This window comes from Thalassophryne amazonica, chromosome 11 (genome assembly GCF_902500255.1).
Source record: "Thalassophryne amazonica chromosome 11, fThaAma1.1, whole genome shotgun sequence".
NCBI classification, from domain to species: Eukaryota; Metazoa; Chordata; class Actinopteri; order Batrachoidiformes; family Batrachoididae; genus Thalassophryne; species Thalassophryne amazonica.
This window is the reverse complement of record NC_047113.1, coordinates 30,788,741-30,809,997: the sequence shown is the minus strand read 5'-3', so window position 1 is coordinate 30,809,997 and position 21,257 is coordinate 30,788,741. Positions and strand designations below refer to the sequence as shown.

The following is a 21,257-nucleotide window of genomic DNA, read 5'->3' as shown; positions in this document are numbered from 1 at the left end:
TGGGCTTAATTTTATGTTATATTTGGTGGATGAATATTTAATTAAGATTAATTAACGGATGACACAGTGCCATACGTTTTGAACATGGATGGTGAGGTTTTATGACACACAGGCACGAAGGATGTGCCTTTTTGATCAGATCCCTAAAAAGATTCATTCAGCATATTTAAATCTTCTACTTTTAAATTTAGTTTTAAAAAAATCAACAGTTATCTCTTAAAACTATATGTAATAATGTCTGCACGTGCATGAAAAAAGTATAATATTCAGGTTTTCCAACTAGATACTGGGTTGAAATTTGACACAAAATTGTCAGCTGTAATGATCACTCAGAGTGAGCGTTCAGCACCATGGACAGCGCCCAAAGCGATTCTCATACTTCACATCCTGATCATCATTACCTAAAAAAACAAAAAACGTTTTAATGTATTAAACACGCAATGAAGGAAAAAAAAATTCTCTGTCAAAGCGGAAACAAGTGAAAAGTCCATAAAATAATCACTTCATAAGTTATCACAAGTTAGCTCAGCTTGGATCGTTTAAAAACTGTATTGATCACCCTTCAGAGGAGACAAAAAGAAGATGTAACGCCACTTTTTAAGAACCACTCTTAATACAGCGCCGTTACAACAAACTGCCTATCACTCTTCGAAATGAAACATACACTCTTAGGCATAAAATGTTGAATTTAATTGATAAAGTTAAGGTAACTTTTTCCACACAAACATTGTTAATTAAGTGCAAAACAACATTGTCACTGACATTAATTAAATCAAATGAAACATTATTACTTAAATCCCAATATTGTGTTGCACTTAATTGACAAAGTTATGTGGAAAAAGTTACCTTAACTTTATCAATTAAATTCAACATTTTATTTCTTAGAGTGTACGTTCATAACAACTGAGACAATCTGCAACTGAAAGGAAAATAAATCATGTTCTTCCAAAAATAGGACGTTAAAGCGACTCTTCTTCCCCATCGATTTATTCTCCATCCTCAAACGCAATTTGTTTAAACCTCTGGGTCTCCGAACATTTCCCGTTTGTTGGCTCGTTTGCCGCATATTTCCCATTTGTTGGACATATCAGACCTTTTCTTTACGTGGTTGCCATAACAACGTCTATATTTATGCATTCAAATACTTAGGCTTTAAGATTTTAATTTCATTTATACCATGTTGTAAAGATTTTTCACTGTGAATTTGAAGAGTATAATTTATTATTAAGAATACTAGTAGTTGTAGTAGTAGTAGTAGTAGTAATAATAATAATAATAATAATAATAATAATAAGAGACGGATGTAGAGATAGAACGATTTTGTTTCAGCTTTTTTTTAGTTTGTAAGTTGTCTGTAAAGAAAGGAGTATTTTCTGTATGTTTAAATTCTAACACTTGGTGTCACTGTGGCTCGGCGCTTGTGCATTTGGCACCATTTTATGTCACGTGCTTTTCTTTGACAAAACCATTGTATTATTTTCAGACGAGCCATTTAGTCGTATTTGGGGTGTATTGACTTCACATAATTTCATCATTCTGCATTCTGCAGACATTTAGAACGCACATGTGTCGTTCTGGAGCACGGCGCACGGACCGTACGCGATGATACGACGTATTTAAGAGGCTGTTCGTTGTTAACGACAAATCATGGAACAAAGAGGACGCTGTGCACGGACGGATCGACAGCACTGGGCTGCTGTCGCGTTCAGCCTTTTGTGGATTGGAGCTTCTGCACAAATCCGATATTCGATATTTGAGGAAGTTCAAAATGGAACTGTTGTTGGGAATATTGCAAAGGATTTGGGACTGGATCGGATCACGCTCAGAGACAGAGGGTATCGCATTGTTGCAGGCTCGACTGAGCCGCTGTTTGCGCTGAATCAAAATGATGGCATCCTGTACGTGAGTAGAAGAATAGACAGAGAGGAGGTGTGCGCACGGAGCATTCCGTGCTTGATTAATCTGAAAACCCTATTGGAGAACCCGTTGGAGATTCATTACGTGTCGGTGGAAATACTTGATATAAATGATCATTCGCCTGTTTTCCAAGAAAAGGAGAAAAAGCTCGAGATTTCTGAGTCGGCTCTCCCGGGAGCGAGATTTCAGCTGCCGCCTGCGCGCGACCCTGACGTAAGCCACTACTCCATTCAGCAGTATAAACTCAGCCAGAATGAACATTTTAGAGTAGAAGTCAAAGATAGAGGTGAAGACCGCAAAGTGCCGTTTTTAGTACTACAGAAACAGTTGGACAGAGAAGTTTCCGGTAAATACAGACTTCATCTAACAGCCGTTGATGGAGGAAAACCGGCAAAATCTGGCGCTACAGAAATAATAGTAGACGTCATCGATGTTAATGACAACTCTCCTGTGTTCACCAAAGAATCTTATACCGCCACAGTGCAGGAAAATGTTCAGATCGGAACTGTAGTGATTCAAGTAATTGCAACTGATTTGGATCAGGGTGCAAACGGTGAAATAATCTATTCGTTTGGTAACGAGGTTGATTTGAAATTACTGGATCTCTTCAGCATAGACCGGCAAACGGGTGAAATTCAAGTCACAGGTCTGATAGATTTTGAGAAAAGCAAAAGTTATGAAATTGACATACAGGCCTCTGATAAAGGACCTGTTCCTTTAACAGCTGGAAAAAGTGTGACGATAACTGTCAGTGACGTTAATGATAACGCCCCAGAAATAGAGGTGACGTCATTTTCAAGATTAATCCAAGAGGACTGCAAATTGGGAACTACAGTGGCCCTGATTAGTGTCAGTGATTTAGACTCTGGCATTAATGCTAAAGTAATTTGCTCAATTAAACAAGATGTTCCATTTGCGTTACTTCCATCAATACAAGAGAACATGTACACAGTCATTACCAAGTCTCACTTGGACAGAGAAATTATTTCTCAGTATGATATCACAATCACTGCCAAAGACGCAGGTGAGCCTGCATTTTCAACTGAAAAGACTATAAAAGTTGTATTATCAGATGTAAATGATAACAGTCCAGAGTTTTTATTAAGCCGCTACATGTTTTATGTCAGTGAAAATAACGTGCCCGGGGTATCTATGTTTTCAGTCAAAGCCACTGATTGTGATGATGGTGACAATGCAATCATAATGTACAGTATTTTGAGAGACTCAACTGGAGATGAGAAACTGTCATCATTTTTAAGCATAAACTCTGATAACGGACACATTTCAGCACTAAAAAGTTTTGACTTTGAGACCCTGAAAAGTTTCCAGTTCCAAGTTGTGGCCACAGATTGTGGAACTCCATCACTGAGCAGCAACGTGACAGTGAACATGTTCATTCTGGATCAGAACGACAACCCCCCAGTCATCCTGTATCCAGTCAGTGGTAACGGTTCTGCTGAAGGTGTGGAGGAGATTCCCCGAAATGTGAACGCAGGTCACTTGGTGACTAAAGTCAGAGCCTATGACGCTGATATAGGATATAATGGCTGGTTACTGTTTTCACTGCAGGAGCTTACTGACCACAGTCTGTTTGCTTTGGACCGCTATACAGGACAGATCAGAACACTTCGCTCATTCACAGAGACAGATGAGGCTGAGCATAAACTGGTTATACTGGTCAAAGACAATGGGAACGTTTCACTCTCAGCAACAGCTACTGTGACTGTCAAACTTGTCGAGCCCAAAGAGGCTTTTGCAACTTCTGATGTTAAAGGTTCAGCAAAAGATGAAGAGGACAATAATGTGACTTTTATCTCGTGATCACTTTGGGCTCAGTTTCCACACTTTTCCTCATCAGTATCATCGTGCTGATTGCCATGCAGTGCTCCAAAACCACAGACTACTCCTCCAAGTATTTGCAAGAAGCAAATTATGATGGAACTTTGTGCAACAGCATCCAGTACAGATCTGGAGAGAAGCGTTACATGTTAGTTGGACCCAGGATGAGTATCGGATCAACTATAGTTCCTGGAAGCAATGCAAACACTCTGGTGGTTCCTGATAGGTTGAGAGCAAGTGCAGAGGTAAGACCACTTTTATTTCCATCTGTGGTGTGATTGCACTGGGTCTGTTTTTGAAACATATCAAGCATAATGTTTTTGAAATTGGATATGGTAACCTGGCTTTTCTGGTTTTCTGATTCATTTTTGTTGTGATATCAGTTTGCCATTTGTCAACAATAACAGGTGGCTGTTATAGCACAGCAAGTTGAATTCTAGGATCACTTGGGATTTTAAAAGGCTGTCCCTAAGAGCCGCAGACTAAAATGCCACTGGATGCAAATAAATATAATGCTCGTCAGAGCAGAGAAATGATGTACACTGAGCGATGCACAAAGTGATAAAACAACTTGAAGACCATCACAGAGGTACTTCGGGACATGTTGAACGGCATTCTTTTGGACTGTGGAAACTAATTTAATACATTTTTGAAAATGTGCATTTAGGCCTAAATGTAATATGATTTCTGAAAATATTTATGAACTAATTATTTTAAAAATTCTGTAATGTAAAAGTAGTAACAGAAGGTTTTTTTTTGTCAGCAATTGAAAATAAAATAGTGTAACTTCTGAATTTTAACTAAAGAAACGGTCATTTCACTATATATTTCAGAGTTAAGCTGCACTCTAAGAAATTAAACACAGGGGTTTTTATTTACACAGGGGTTTCAATATACTTGCAATTGTTAATTTTAGGTATTTAAGTAATAAGGTTTCATTTGATTTAATTAATTTCAACAACAATATTGTTTTGCACTCAACTGACAATGTTATGTGGAAAAAGTTACCTTAACTTTATCAATTAAATTCAACATTTTATTTCTTAGAGTATGTATTTATGGACCAAACTATATTTCATCAAACACAGCCCAATCCATATCAGATCAATGGTTGTGATTGGCCTGGCTGAATTCTGGCCAATCAGAGCACTGCTGGGGATTGCCAATTGTGTGCCATAAAAGGCCAAGACGTGCATGCTTTCCTCCTTGTTAGCAATCACTCAGAAAGTGGTTTACCTGATGAGCTCCTCAGCTCAACAAAAATCAAGATTGTCTGTGAAATGACCTGCTGAGGTGAATAGTAACACAGGAAATCTACATCATCTTAGTTTTTTCGTGCCCACTCCTGAGCCAGACTCTTCTGACAGGGCAAATTTTAATATGAAGCTTCAGATTTGTTTAGTTCTCAGGCTAACATTTGGTACATGTGGCATTAAAAAAGAGCTAATTTCTTAACCCCTAATGTAACCTAGTTATATCCTCTTAAATGATGTAATATAAATTCCTTGAGTTACATACTCACCCAACCAAACAACATATTAAAAGAAAGAAATAAACCAACAAATACATTGTGCACTATTCCACATGTCCCTTCACCATGCAATCTGTGAATCCATTGATCTCGTGGCACATCTTAGGGATAGTTGGTTATCTGGCCTTAAATTTATTGTACCATAACTTTGAAGATATAGATTTCTGTAGGATGCAATGGAAATGTTATGAAATTAACAGCCAAAACAATAAAAAAAACTACAGCAAATCAATTAATTAATAATAATAAAAATAAACATCAATAAATAAAATAAAAATACAATTAAAACATATAAAATAAAATAAAACAGCCACTTTTAAGATTTATTACATGCACTTGAATTGCAGATTCTACACTGAATTAAGTGACAGCAAACCTCAATTTGCTACTTGTCTTCCCTGAAAATTATCCCCAAAAATTGCTTGTTTTGACCTTTGACCTCAGTTAAATCATCCCGTGCTTCTTGGTAATTTTTGGTGCCAGATAACATATTCTGGAATTAATTTAGTCATAAACCCATGATTTATTTTTGTTCCAATTAAATGTTTTGTTGAAATGTTCAGAAGTCCATATTTTATTCACATTTTACTTGATGAAATCGCCCCTTATTATATTTCAGGAACAAGTCAACATAATTCTTCCACATCAGAAGTAACCTTTAAAAAATTGACAAGAAACACAATTGAATACTCATCTTTAATCTTATACCATAATGTAGAAGGATTTTTTTTTTTTTAAATCTTGGAATAAACAAATTCAACAGCTCAGTCCACACAACGCATGCTGGGTCAGGTCAAAGTTCACGACTACCCAAAACACATGATAAGCACCAACAGAAATATAAATATTTAATATTTTGAGTGCTAGAAAGTTGATATTTTTAAAGATTTTTGCAAACAAACAAACAAAAAAAAAAACAAGGCTACAAAATAAGTGGGAAGCAGAAGAAATAACTTGTGGTCTGTCTAATGCAGGGGTCACCAACCCTGTCTCTGGAGGGCACCTGCCCTGCTTGTTTTCTAACTCGCCCTGTTCTATACTCCAAGGAAACTAATTCTATCAAGTGTGCTCAGCCAATCAAGAGCTGGAAAACACCACTTTTAAAAAACCAGGTGTGACTTGAGTAGACTTGGAAAACATGCAGGATAGGTGCCCTCCAGGAACAGGGTTGGTGACCCCTGGTCTAATGGATTAACATGACAAAATGCCCCTGTAGTATGAAATAAAAAAAGATGACTGGGAGGATAATAAGAAAGACTATAAGTCTTTACTGATGGTTGAAGTTGACAATTTCTGATTCATTACAACTGTCAGATGTTTGCGAAAAATGAGACTTCAGCAACAAGCAAATTTTCTCCCTGTATGTAGAAATTAACAAGTATCTCACATAGAAAGATGAGCAAAAAACAGGATATACAGACTGAGACTTGTCCATTTGTAGGTTTTTTTTAATTAAGTCTGTATTCTGTAAACCAGTATTATATACCATGTATAAATGGTAAGCAGTGTACTGTATTTCACATTATGAATCATCAGATGCAGTTATATACCATAATATAGACATGATCAAATACTTGTCTGGGTTTATTTGGATATATAACAGACAAAAGTAAAAATAATAATTATAGCTTACTAATTTAGGCCACTCAGAACGTCATTTGGGATCTTATAATTCCATTGGAAAAGTTGCAGCCCAAATGCGATGTGCAGTTTCCACTCCTACTATGATCAAATTTGCTTTGTCCACTTATGAATCCCACTGGAAACATCCACAGAACAGTGTGGACCTGGCATGCTGCTTTAACACTGCTTAAAAGCTGCTAATTTAACTTTAAGGGCGAACGATGAATGGATCTCAAACATAGGTTCTATGCTTTGTTTACTAAAAAGTGGGGATGTCTGAACTTTGACCTGAAGATTTGACACGGACATGGCGCATACGTATTGATAATGCCAATTTTGGCTCAGTGTTGCTACCCAAATCAACAGTGAGTCCAAAAGTGAGCGAGAGGCCACCACACAATGTGACAGGTTGTGCTTTGGGATAATATCTCTAGTTTGTCATTAATCTTTGTCCTGATCCATCCATCCATCCATCCATTTTCTACTGCTTTATCCGGAGTCGGGTCGCAGGGGCAGCAGCTCCAGCAAAGCCGCCCAGACCTCCCAATCCACGCACACCTCCCCCAGCTCCTCCGGGGGAACCCCAAGGCATTCTCAAGCCAGCCGAGAGACGATGGAGGGACCACCATCCCTCCAGCGTGTCCTGGGTCTTCCCCGGGGCCTCCTCCCGATGGGACGTGCCTGGAACACATCTCCAGCGAGGCATCCAGGGGGCATCCGGAAAAGATGCCCGAGCCACCTCAACTGGCTCCTTTCGACATGGAGGAGCAGTGACTCGACTCCGAGCGCCTCCCGAGTGACTGAGCTCCTCACCCTATCTCTAAGGGAGCGCCCAGTCACCCTGCTGAGGAAACTCATCTCGGCCACTTGTACTCGCGATCTCGTTCTTTCAGTAATGAGCCAAATCTCATGACCATAGGTGAGGATCGGAACGTAGATCGATCGGTAAATCGAGAGCTTTGCCCCCCTACTCAGCTCTCTCTTCACCACGACGGTCCGATACAGCAACCGCATCACTGCAGATGCTGCACCGATCCATCTATCGATCTCACGCTCCATCCGTCCCTCACTCGTGAACAAGACCCCGAGATACTTTAACTCCTCCACTTGAGGCAAGGACACTCTACCGACCTGTAGAGGGCAAGGCACCTTTTTCCTATCGAGAACCATGGCCTTGGATTTGGAGGTGCTGACTTTCATCCTGGATGCTTCACACTCGGCTGCAAACCGCCCCAGTGCACGCTGAAGGTCCTGATTTGATGAAGCCAACAGAACCACATTGTCCGCAAACAGCAGAGACGAGATTCTGTGGTTCCCCAACCAGACCCCCTCTACACCCTGGCTGCACCTAGAACTTCTGTCCATAAAAATAATGAACAGAAATGTGACAAAGGGGAGCCCTGACGGAGGCCAACGTGCACTAGAAACAGGTCTGACTTACCACCGGCAATGTGAACCAAGCTCCTGCTGCGGTCGTACAGGGACCAGATAACCCTTAGCAAAGGACCCCAGACCCCGTACTCCCAGAGCAACCCCACAGGGTGCCCCGATGGACACGGTCGAACGCCTTCTCCAGATCCACAAAGCACATGTGGACTGGTTGGGCGAATTCCCATGAACCCTCGAGCACCCGATGGAGCATGTAGAGCTGGTCCAGTGTGCCGTGACCAGGACGAAAACCACACTGCTCCTCCTGAATCCGAGGTTCGACCATCGGTCGAATTCTCCTCTCCAGTACTCTGGAATAGACCTTACCGGGGAGGCTGAAGAGTGTAATCCCCCTGTAGTTGAAACACACCCTCCGGTCCCCCTTCTTAAATAGAGGGACCACCACCCCGGTCTGCCAATCCAGAGGCACTGTCCCAGACTGTCACGTGATGTTGCAGAGGCGTGTCAGCCAAGACAGTCCCACAACATCCAGAGACTTAAGGTACTCAGGACGGATTTCATCCACCCCAGGAGCCTTGCCACCGAGGAGCTTTCTAACCACCTCGGTGACTTCGGCCTGGGTAATGGATGAGTCCGCCTCTGAGTCCCCAGTCTCTGCTTCCTCTTCGGAAGACGTGACGATGGGATTGAGGAGATCCTCGAAGTATTCCTTCCACCGCCCGACAACATCCCCAGTCAGGGTCAACAGCTCCCCACCCGCACCGTAGACAGTGCTGATGGAGAGCTGCTTCCGCCTCCTGATGCATCGGACGGTTTGCCAGAATTTCTTCGGGGCCGACCGATAGTCCTCCTTCGTGGTCTCCCCGAACTCCTCCCATACCCGAGTTTTTGCCTCTGTGACCACACGGGCTGCTGCACGCTTGGCCTGCCGCTACCTGTCAGCTGCCTCCGGGGTCCCACCCACCAACAAGGACAAGTAGGACTCCTTCCTCAGCTTGACAGCATCCCCCACTTCCGGCGTCCACCACCGGGCCTGGGGATCGCCGCGGCGACAGGCACCAGAGACCCCGCGACCACAGCTACGAGCAGCCACATCGACAATGGAGGTGGAGAACATGGTCCACTCAGACTCCATGTCTCCAACCTCCCCCGGGATCTGGGAGAAGCTCTCCTGGAGGTGGGAGTTGAAGACCTCGCTGACAGAGGGTTCCGCCAGTCGTTCCCAGCAGACCCCCACGATACGTTTGGGCCTGCCAGGTCTGACCAGCCTCCTCCCTTCCCAGCAGATCCAACTCACCACCAGGTGGTGATCGGTCGACAGCTCAGCCCCTCTCTTCACTCGAGTGTCCAAGACACGTGGCCGAAGGTCAGGTGATACAACTACAAAGTCGATCATCGACCTCCAGCTCAGGGTGTCCTGGTGCCACGTGCACTTATGGACACCATTGTGCTCGAACATAGTGTTTCTGATGGACAAACTGTGACTAGCAAAGAAGTCTTTGTCCTGAACATTTTCAAATTCAGTTTTGAAGTTTTACAATTTCAGTAATCATGCAAATCTTTTAATTTATTCAATATTTGACTGTTTTACATGGTGGTTTATTCTTGCAGTTGTTTGTCCCTGTGAAACAACTATGATGATAATAATAATAAAAATAATATATACTACTTTCAACCAATACATACAAAGTACTTCAAAAATAAACAATATGCCAAGCAATCAAAACACTTCAATAAAAATTAAATAGACAAATAAAATTGGAAATACACACATCTCTCTCTCACACTCTCTCACTCACACACACACAGACACACACACACACACTTAATTTGTAAAAAAAAAAAAGAATTTCAAACTCCTTCTAATTGTTAGACCAATTTAAAAATACTACGAAGGACATTTTTGTATGAGAGTATACACACTAAAAAAGAACTGCTGTCTCAATGAGAAAAATTGATGGAACAATTTGCATAGCTTTTTTAAAAGTTATTTCAACTTTCAACTAAGTTCATGCCACAAGACTTCTCTAGTTATGTTGAAATAAGTTTTAAAAAATCTATACAATTTGTGACATCAAATGGACTGCGTTTATATAGTGCATTTCCATCTGCATCAGAAGCTTAACACGCTTTATAATAATGCCTCACATTCACCGCGATGTCAGGGTGCTGCCATACAAGGTGTTCACTACACACTGGGAGATTAAGGAACTTGCCCAAGGGCCCTTAGTAATTTTCCAGTCAGACTGGGATTTGAACTGAGGATCCTCTGGTCTCAAGGACATCACCTCCACCTATCACTTTTTCTCACTGAGACAGCGGTTCATTTTTTAGAGTGTTATGAAACAATACCCTTTCAAGTCGTTTTGAAAAACTGATGCATGATTTTTAAAAAAAAGAAAAAAATGAAAATAAATAATACTGCTGTCACCAAATGCTGAAAATCTGAATTGCTGTGAATGGCAAGCGCTGTCCATGGTTCTTAAGCGTCTGTTCTACATTTCTGACGCAAAACACTTAATTCAAAACAATTTCTGTACTTTCTTTTTTATTGCTGTTTGAGAAAAGCTGTAGTTGCTCACGTTCTCTCAAAGGGACGTAATCCACACATTTAGCAACGTCTCCTCACAGTTTATAACAGAATGCGATTTATAATTTCCAAACTTTCTGATCTGTTCTTGCAGTAAGGACTAGCATCGCATGGTGTCAGTACACATACAGTATCTTCATTCCACAAACTTGTCGTCATTGAATTTTGGTTCCGCCCTTGAACGGCATTCTCACGCACGGTGATGTCGAATGAATCGGTTCAGGCTCGCCCTGCTTTTTTTTACGCAGCATTTCACAAATCTGAGTAATTATCCGAGAGAAATGGATATTTGGACACAGTGAAGTCCTGGGATCGGTCTTCACAACACAGCTGCTGTGGTATTTAAGGATTTCTGTTTTTTTAGATTTGGATCATGGAACAAAGAAAACGGCAGAGACGACAGGCGAGACGTCGCTGGTTTGGTTACGCGCTTGCTGCGCTCTTGTGGAGCGTCTCCTCCGCGCAAATCAGATATTCCATCTCCGAGGAAGTTAATGATGGAACTGCGGTTGGAAATGTCGCAAAGGATTTGGGATTAGATAAAAGCACCCTGAAAGAGAGGAAATACCGGATCGCTTCCAGTCATGCGGATCATCTTTTCAGCGTGAATCAGAACGACGGCATCCTATATGTGAACAGGAAGACTGACAGAGAGGAGGTGTGCGCACAGAGCTCTGCGTGTCTGATCAATCTAAAAATCGTGCTGGAAAATCCACTGGAGGTCCACCATGTGGTTGTGGAGGTGACTGATATAAACGATCATTCTCCCAGTTTCCCAGAAAAAGAGCGTCGCTTTGAAATATCAGAATCTACGTTACCCGGAGCGCGTTTTCAGCTTAAACCTGCACACGATCCAGACAGCGGTCATTTCTCCGTGCAGCAATATAAACTCAGCAACAACGAGCAATTTCGTCTGGAAGTCAAGGATAAAGGAGAGGATGGTAAAATACCTATATTAGTTGTTCAAAAAGCTTTAGATAGAGAGACTGCAGGACGTCACTCATTAGTGCTGACGGCGCTGGACGGAGGAAAACCTCCGAAATCTGGCAACATAAACATTATAATCGATGTTTTAGACGTTAATGACAACCCGCCACTTTTCTCTAAAGGCGATTATACTGTGATGCTTGAGGAAAACGCTCTTATAGGAACAACAGTTATCCAGGTGAATGCAACGGACTTAGATGAAGGACCAAACGGAGATGTGGTTTATTCATTTAGTGACAGTGTTCATCAAAACATTTTTAAATTTTTTGATATAAATCCATCAACAGGTGAGATAACTGTGAAGGGCCCTGTGAATTATGAGGAGAAAGATAAATATGAGCTTGAAATTCAAGCATCAGATAAAGGTTTGGCTCCACTTACAACAGAAAAAAGTGTACTTATTAAGATAGTTGATGTCAATGATAATCCACCTGAAATTGACGTTACTTCATTTTCCAGTTCCATACCTGAAAATTCCAGACCTGGAACTACAGTAGCTCTGATCAGTGTAAATGATTTAGATTCAGGTCTAAATGGAAAAGTTATTTGCAGTATCAGAGAGGACGTTCCTTTTATTTTATCACCCTCCTCACAAGAAAAAATGTATTCATTAGTGACTAAAGCACCTCTGGACAGAGAGACACAGTCCAGATATGAAATAACAATATTTGCTAAAGATGCTAGTCAGCAGTCGTTATCCTCTGAGAAGACAATAAGTGTTTTGGTATCTGATGTTAATGATAACAGTCCAGAATTTTCCCTGAGTCCATATACTTTCTATGTCACTGAGAATAATGACCCAGGGGCATCTGTGTTCTCAGTTAAAGCTGTTGATCGAGATGAGAATGAAAATGCGCATATTTCTTATCACATTTTTAGAGATGCTTTTTTGAGCATAAATTCTGAAAATGGTGATATTTTGGCATTAAAATCATTTGACTTTGAAACCCTGAAAAGTTTCCAGTTCCAAGTTGTGGCCACAGATTGTGGAACTCCATCACTGAGCAGCAACATGACAGTGAACGTGTTCATTGTGGATCAGAATGACAACCCTCCAATCATCCTGTATCCAGTCAGTGCTAACGGTTCTGCTGAAGGTGTGGAGGAGATTCCCCGAAATGTGAACGCAGGTCACTTGGTGACTAAAGTCAGAGCCTATGATGCTGATATAGGATATAATGGCTGGTTACTGTTTTCACTGCAGGAGCTTACTGACCACAGTCTGTTCGCTTTGGACCGCTATACAGGACAGATCAGAACACTTCGCTCATTCACAGAGACAGACGAGGCTGAGCATAAACTGGTCATACTGGTCAAAGACAATGGGAACGTTTCACTCTCAGCAACAGCTACTGTGACTGCCAAACTTGTGGAGCCCAAAGAGGCTTTTGCAGCTTCTGATGTTAAAAGTTCAGCAACAGATGAAGAGGACAATAATGTGACTTTTTATCTCATGATCACTTTGGGCTCAGTTTCCACACTTTTCCTCATCAGTATCATCGTGCTGATTGCCATGCAGTGCTCCAAAACCACAGACTATTCCTCCAAGTATTTGCAAGAAGCAAATTATGATGGAACTCTGTGCAACAGCATCCAGTACAGATCTGGAGAGAAGCGTTACATGTTAGTTGGACCCAGGATGAGTACTGGATCAACTTTAGTTCCTGGAAGCAATGCAAACACTCTGGTGGTCCCCGACAGGTTGAGAGCAAGTGCAGAGGTAAGACCACTTTTTTTTTCCATTTGTGGTTTGATTGCACTGGGTCTGTTTTTGAAACATATCAAGCATAATGTTTTTTTTTTAATTGGATGTAGTAACCTGGAAATTGGTTTCTCTGGTTTACTGATTCAATTTTGTTGTGATATTAGTTTGCCATTTGTAAAGAATGACAGGTGGCTGTTATAGCATAGCCAGTTGAATTCTCCGGTCACTTGAGATTTTGAAGGGCTGTACCTAAGGGCCTCTTCACACATAGTGCAAATTTGGTTGATTTGCACATAAAGTGCGCATGAAGCAGGAATCGTGTGCAAAACGTCTAAAATTGTAGTCCCTAGAAGCAATGCAAACACTGTTCCTGACAGGAGGTTGACTTCTGAAGAGGTAAGATATATTTTGTGAATCTTCTCTGTGGACGTCAGTTAGCTTATTCATTCACATATTGGAAATGTGTTGTTTATTGCATAGACTTGATACTGTGATGCAGCTACCTGTATTTGAATTTTTTTTTTTTAATTTGAATTTTTATTTGGCACACACAAAAAACTTAGCAAGAAATCTCTCACAAAACCAAACAAAGACAAACAAAAGCAAACAATACCTCAAAAATAATATAATAATAATAATAATAATAATTTCCAAGTTGTGTGCAGCCAAAATGGTGTGGACTGAAGCAAAGGCTTATAAACGCCCACACCTATCACGAGTTGCATATACACATATATATGCACTCATAACACCAACTACAAAAAAGTAAAGGACAAGAAGATGAGCAAAAAGTTTTGTAGGTTAATCAATAAACCAAAACATCCAAACAATGCAGAACAATCAGCAGTATGACACACAGATTAAGCAGAAGAACAGAAACAAAAACAGTTCCCCTAATTTATTGTACTATAATAAGCAATTTTGTTATTTTTATAAGATCTTTTCAGGCCAGCCAAATTACCAGATAATTTAATACTATCAGGGCAGTCATTCCAGATTTTAACCCCTTTAACAGATATACAATGACTTTCTACAGTAGAACGATACTTTAAGCAGTCAAATAGTGATATTCCTCTCAGATGATAACAGGACTCCCTCATTTTAAACAACTCCTGGACATGTTGCGGTAAGAGTTCATTTTTAACTTTGTACATGAACTGTATTGTAAAATAATCAACCAAGTCCCAATATTTCAAAATGTGCAAACAAGCAAACAATGGATTTGTTGGCTCCCGATATGTTGGTTTTTTTAAACTTATAACTCTTATAGCTTTGTTTTGTAAGAGAAATATTGGATTTATATTTGTTTTATATGTATTTCCCCATATCTCAATGCAGTAAGTCATATATGGAACAAGCAAAGAACGATACAACATAACCAACTATTGCTGCAGGAGGAAGTATTGTACTTTGTACAAAATTGCAATGACTTTTGAGCTTTTAGATTTAAGATAATTTATATGAGTTTTCCAACTTAGTTTGTCATTGATTAAAATACCAAGAAACTTAAGTTCAGTTACCATTTCAATTTCAACATCATTCAACAATAAATTTCTACTTAAGTTCCTAGGCTTATTTCCAAATATAATACACTTAGTTTTACCCAAATGAAGCAATAACTTATTTAAATCAAACCAGTGTTTACATTTTTGTAGTTCCCTCTCCATCATGTCCAGGAGCTGTCCCAAATGATCCCCACTACCAAACACAGTCGTGTCATCAGCAAACAAAATACATCTCACAAACTTGGAAACCCAGCCAATATCATTAATGTACAATAAAAACAGTAACAGCCCAAAGGACTGAACTTTGGGACACCCCACATGAAATCCTCAGAGTTTATCCCCCCAAAATGAACAAACTGGTACCTGCCTTCTAAATAACTAGTTAACCAATCAAGGGCCAGTCCTCTAATACCGTACTTCTGTAATTTATTCAATAGTAAGGTGTGGTGTATGGTATCAAATGCTTTCTGCAAATAATAATAATAAAAAAAACTCCTGCAGTGTATTTCTTCTTCTCTGTTGAATTTGTAACCTGTTCAACAAAATCGACCAAAGCAATGTATTGCAATTTTTCCAAAAAACATACTGATGTTCACTAGGAATGCATTGTTTAATTAAGAAATCATTCAACCTATTTCCAAATGTCTTTTCCAGAATTTTTGAAAACTGTGGTAACAATGAGATACCTGAAAAAACATGCTTATCACCAGATTTGAACAATGGCATCACCTTAGCTATTTTCAATTTAGAAGGAAATTTCCCAGTCATCAATCACAAATTACAAATGTAAGTCAAGGGTTTAATAATACAATCAATAATGTTTTTTATCAAGAACATATCTGTCAACTGATTTTTTTCCCCTTTTAACTTGCAAACTATGACAATAAGTTCCATTTCATCAGTTTCATTAATATACATTGAATCCAGGGTTGTATTAATTGTTTTGCTGTTGTCCAAAAAGCACATTTTTGAGGATACAATCGAATTTGATAAGTTTTTACCTACATTGACAAAATAATCATGGAAATGATCAGCAATACTTTTATTTTCTTTTATGGTTTTGTCAGAATCAGTATGAAAATACGATGGATAATTTTTAATAGCTTTTTTCTTTTTCATAATTTAATTTAAAAGCTTCCAGGAGCCTTTTCTGCTGGTGTTATTTTTTTTCCAATAAATTGCAATAAAACTTTTTCTTACACAATTGCATAATGTTTGTTAGTTTGTTTTTATATGTCTTATATTTTCTTTCAGTTTCTTTTGTTCTAAATTTTATAATCTGTTTGTACTTTTTTTTTCTTTTTACTCGTACATGCATTCTGGAGTCCCTTTGTAACCAAAGGTTTATCTTTTTTTTCATATTTCCAGTTATAGGCACATGCAGGCAATGTTTTCATAAAAGCTAGAAATAATGGAAACAAATAATTCATATGATTGATCAATATCTTTGCTATAAATATTACACCAATCATGATGCAATAAGTCCCTTCTGTGGTTTTCAATAGTAACATCACTTATTTTCCTTTTGAAATTTACTGTTTCTTTTTGTTCCTTTTTATCAACAAATGAATTGTCAGCTACGAAAATCGGCAAATGATCACTGATGTCAGTATGAGCAACCCACTTGTTAAGTTCCCTACAGTAGCATTAGTTAATATGTTATCGATAAGTGTCGATGAATTTGTAGTTATGCTACAACCCCTGGCAAAAATTATGGAATCACCGGCCTCGGAGGATGTTCATTCAGTTGTTTAATTTTGTAGAAAAAAAGCAGATCACAGACATGACACAAAACTAAAGTCATTTCAAATGGCAACTTTCTGGCTTTAAGAAACACTATAAGAAATCAAGAAAAAAAGATTGTGGCAGTCAGTAACGGTTACTTTTTTAGACCAAGCAGAGGAAAAAAATATGGAATACTCGTTGACACTGACCCTATGCCATGACATTGACCCTATGTGTCTTTTTACAAGGAATGTTTTCGCAGTTTTTGCTCTATGGCAAGATGCATTATCATCTTGAAACATCCCCAAACATCCTTTCAATTGTCCAAAATATCAATGTAAACTTGTGCATTTATTGATGATGTAATGACAGCCATCTCCCCAGTGCCTTTACCTTACATGCAGCCCCATATCATCAATGACTGTGGAAATTTTACATGTTCTCTTCAGTGTTAGTTTTGGGGATGAAAATTTACAGGGTGATTCCATAATTTTTTCCTCAGAATTGAGTGATTCCATATTTTTTTCCTCTGCTTGGTCTAAAAAAGTAACCGTTACTGACTGCCACAATCTTTTTTTCTTAATTTCTTATAGTTTCTTAAAGCCAGAAAGTTGCCATTTGAAATGACTTTAGTTTTGTGTCATGTCTGTGATCTGCTTTTTTTTCTACAAAATTAAACAACTGAATGAACATCCTCAGGGGCTGGTGATTCCATAATTTTTGCCAGGGGTTGTAGTTGTTGGAAGTGTGATTACTGGAAACAAGCCCATACAAAGCACGGAGTTTATAAATTCTTTTATATGTGCCTGACCATGAGGATTAAGTAAATCAATATTAACATTTCCACAAACAAATAAAAGCTTATTATTATTAAACATGTTGTACATTTCAGTTAATTTATCCACAAAAAAAAATATTTAAATTTGACCCCGGAGCTCTTTAAACACAACTCTCATTTATTATTGAAAAATCAAAAATTTTCACATATAATTTCCACTGCAATGCATTCCATAATATTTTCCAAAGAAAATGACAAGTTTTGTATAATTTGACTTTGAGAATTTGGACATAAAGTGCCACACCACCTCCCCGTTTCTTCATCCTATTTGCGGCAAAAAAAAAAGTGTCTCAACCAAGTCTCAGTAATTGCAGTAACAGAAAAAATGTTTGTTATATGTTTTTAAGCATCCATCCATCCATTTTCTTCCGCTCATCCTAGCTTGGGTCGCGGGGGCAGCAACTCAAGCAAAGCTGCCCAGCCGTCCCGATCCACACACACCTCCCTCCCCCAGCTCCTCCGGGGGAACCCCGAGGCATTCCCAAGCCAGCTGAGAGACGTAGTCCCTCCAACGTGATCTGGGCCTTCTCCAAGGCCTCCTCCCGATGGGCCGTGCCCGGAACACCTCTCCAGCGAGGCGTCCAGGGGGCATCAGACCGGGAGTGACATGTTTAGCCGCATGTTCTCCTTGAATTGCTGGCTGTCTGAGTGGTGTCCAAAAAATGAGGTGGGCTTCATAGATAATTGGCAAAGCTTCTGGGGAAAACCTGGTCTTGTTAGGAGAGACGGCATCCATCCCACTTTGGATGGAGCAGCTCTCATTTCTAGAAATCTGGCTAATTTTCTTAAATCCTCCAAACCGTGACTATCCAGGGTTGGGACCAGGAAGCAGAGTTGTAGTCTTACACACCTCTCTGCAGCTTCTCTCCCCCTGCCATCCCCTCATTACCCCATCCCCGTAGAGACGGTGCCTGCTCCCAGACTACCAATAACCAGCAAAAATCTATTTAAGCATAAAATTCAAAAAGAAAAAATAATATAGCACCTTCAACTGCACCACAGACTAAAACAGTTAAATGTGGTCTATTAAACATTAGGTCTCTCTCTTCTAAGTCCCTGTTGGTAAATGATATAATAATTGATCAACATATTGATTTATTCTGCCTAACAGAAACCTGGTTACAGCAGGATGAATATGTTAGTTTAAATGAGTCAACACCCCCGAGTCACACTAACTGTCAGAATGCTCGTAGCACGGGCCGGGGCGGTGGATTAGCAGTAATCTTCCATTCCAGCTTATTAATTAATCAAAAACCCAGACAGAGCTTTAATTCATTTGAAAGCTTGTCTCTTAGTCTTGTCCATCCAAATTGGAAGTCCCAAAAACCAGTTTTATTTGTTATTATCTATCGTCCACCTGGTCGTTACTGTGAGTTTCTCTGTGAATTTTCAGACCTTTTGTCTGACTTAGTGCTTAGCTCAGATAAGATAATTATAGTGGGCGATTTTAACATCCACACAGATGCTGAGAATGACAGCCTCAACACTGCATTTAATCTATTATTAGACTCTATTGGCTTTGCTCAAAAAGTAAATGAGTCCACCCACCACTTTAATCATATCTTAGATCTTGTTCTGACTTATGGTATGGAAATAGAAGACTTAACAGTATTCCCTGAAAACTCCCTTCTGTCTGATCATTTTTTAATAACATTTACATTTACTCTGATGGACTACCCAGCAGTAGGGAATAAGTTTCATACACTAGAAGTCTTTCAGAAAGCGCTGTAACTAGGTTTAAGGATATGATTCCTTCTTTATGTTCTCTAATGCCATATAACAACACAGTGCAGAGTAGCTACCTAAACTCTGTAAGGGAGATAGAGTATCTCGTCAATAGTTTTACATCCTCTTGAAGACAACTTTGATGCTGTAGCTCCTCTGAAAAAGAGAGCTTTAAATCAGAAGTGTCTGACTCCATGGTAAACTCTCAAACTCGTAGCTTAAAGCAGATACCCGTAAGTTGGAGAGGAAATGGCGTCTCACTAATTATGAAGAATCTTCACTTAGCCTGGAAAAAGAGTCTGTTGCTCTATAAAAAAGCCCTCCGTAAAGCTAGGACATCTTTCTACTCATCACTAATTGAAGAAAATAAGAACAACCCAGGTTTCTTTTCAGCACTGTAGCCAGGCTGACAAAGAGTCAGAGCTCTATTGAGCTGAGTATTCCATTATCTTTAACTAGTAATGAGTTCAGACTTTCTTTGCTAACAAAATTTTAACTATTAGAGAAAAAATTACTCCATAACCATCCCAAAGACGTATCGTTATCTTTGGCTGCTTTCAGTGATGCCGGTATTTGGTTAGACTCTTTCCTCTCCGTGTTCTGTCTGAGTTATTTTCATTAGTTACTTCAATCCAACCATCAACATTTTATTAGACCCCATTCCTACCAGGCTGCTCAAGGAAGCCCTACCATATTTAATGCTTCGATCTTAAATATGATCAATCTATCTTTGTTAGTTGGCTATGTACCACAGGCTTTTAAGGTGGCAGTAATTAAACCATTACTTAAAAAGCCATCACTTGACCCAGCTATCTTAGCTAATTATAGGCCAATCTCCAACCTTCCTTTTCTCTCAAAAATTCTTGAAAGGGTAGTTGTAAAACAGCTAACTGATCATCTGCAGAGGAATGGTCTATTTGAAGAGTTTTCAGTCAGGTTTTAGAATTCATCATAGTACAGAAACAGCATTAGTGAAGGTTACAAATGATCTTCTTATGGCCTCGGACAGTGGACTCATCTCTGTGCTTGTTCTGTTAGACCTCAGTGCTGCTTTTGATACTGTTGACCATAAAATTTTATTACAGAGATTAGAGCATGCCATGAGGTATTAAAGGCACTGCGCTGCGGTGGTTTGAATCATATTTGTCTAATAGATTACAATTTGTTCATGTAATGGGGAATCTTCTTCACAGACTAAAGTTAATTATGGAGTTCCACAAGGTTCTGTGCTAGGACCAATTTTATTCACTTTATATATGCTTCCCTTAGGCAGTATTATTAGACGGTATTGCTTAAATTTTCATTGTTACGCAGATGATACCCAGCTTTATCTATCCATGAAGCCAGAGGACACACACCAATTAGCTAAACTGCAGGATTGTCTTACAGACATAAAGACATGGATGACCTCTAATTTCCCTGCTTTTAAACTCAGATAAAACTGAAGTTATTGTACTTGGCCCCACAATCTTAGAAACATGGTGTCTAACCAGATCCTTACTCTGGATGGCATTACCCTGACCTCTAGTAATACTGTGAGAAATCTTGGAGTCATTTTGATCAGGATATGTTATTCAAAGCGCATATTAAACAAATATGTAGGACTGCTTTTTTGCATTTACGCAATATCTCTAAAATCAGAAAGGTCTTGTCTCAGAGTGATGCTGAAAAACTAATTCATGCATTTATTTCCTCTAGGCTGGACTATTGTAATTCATTATTATCAGGTTGTCCTAAAGTTCCCTAAAAAGCCTTCAGTTAATTCAAAAATGCTGCAGCTAGAGGTCTGACTGGGACTAGAAGGAGAGAGCATATCTCACCCATATTGGCCTCATCTCATTGGCTTCCTGTTATTCTAGAATAGAATTTAAAATTCTTCTTCT

General features: G+C 39.4%; 2 protein-coding genes across 5 annotated transcripts in view; both read left to right on the top strand.

The window, feature by feature from the left end:
* LOC117519820 (protocadherin gamma-A11-like) overlaps positions 1 to 21,257 on the top strand; it is a 911,360-nt gene that overhangs the window by 138,374 nt on the left and 751,729 nt on the right. The window lies entirely within an intron of this gene.
* LOC117519852 (protocadherin alpha-8-like) lies at positions 1,389 to 3,841 on the top strand. Its single transcript, XM_034181123.1, has one exon. It carries the CDS (start codon positions 1,648 to 1,650, stop codon positions 3,736 to 3,738), a length of 2,091 nt encoding a protein of 696 aa, XP_034037014.1. The 5' UTR covers positions 1,389 to 1,647; the 3' UTR covers positions 3,739 to 3,841.

Coding starts and splice junctions, on each gene's coding strand:
- LOC117519852 (XM_034181123.1), top strand. CDS start 1,648: ATGGAACAAAGAGGACGCTGTGCACGGACGGATCGACAGCACTGGGCT.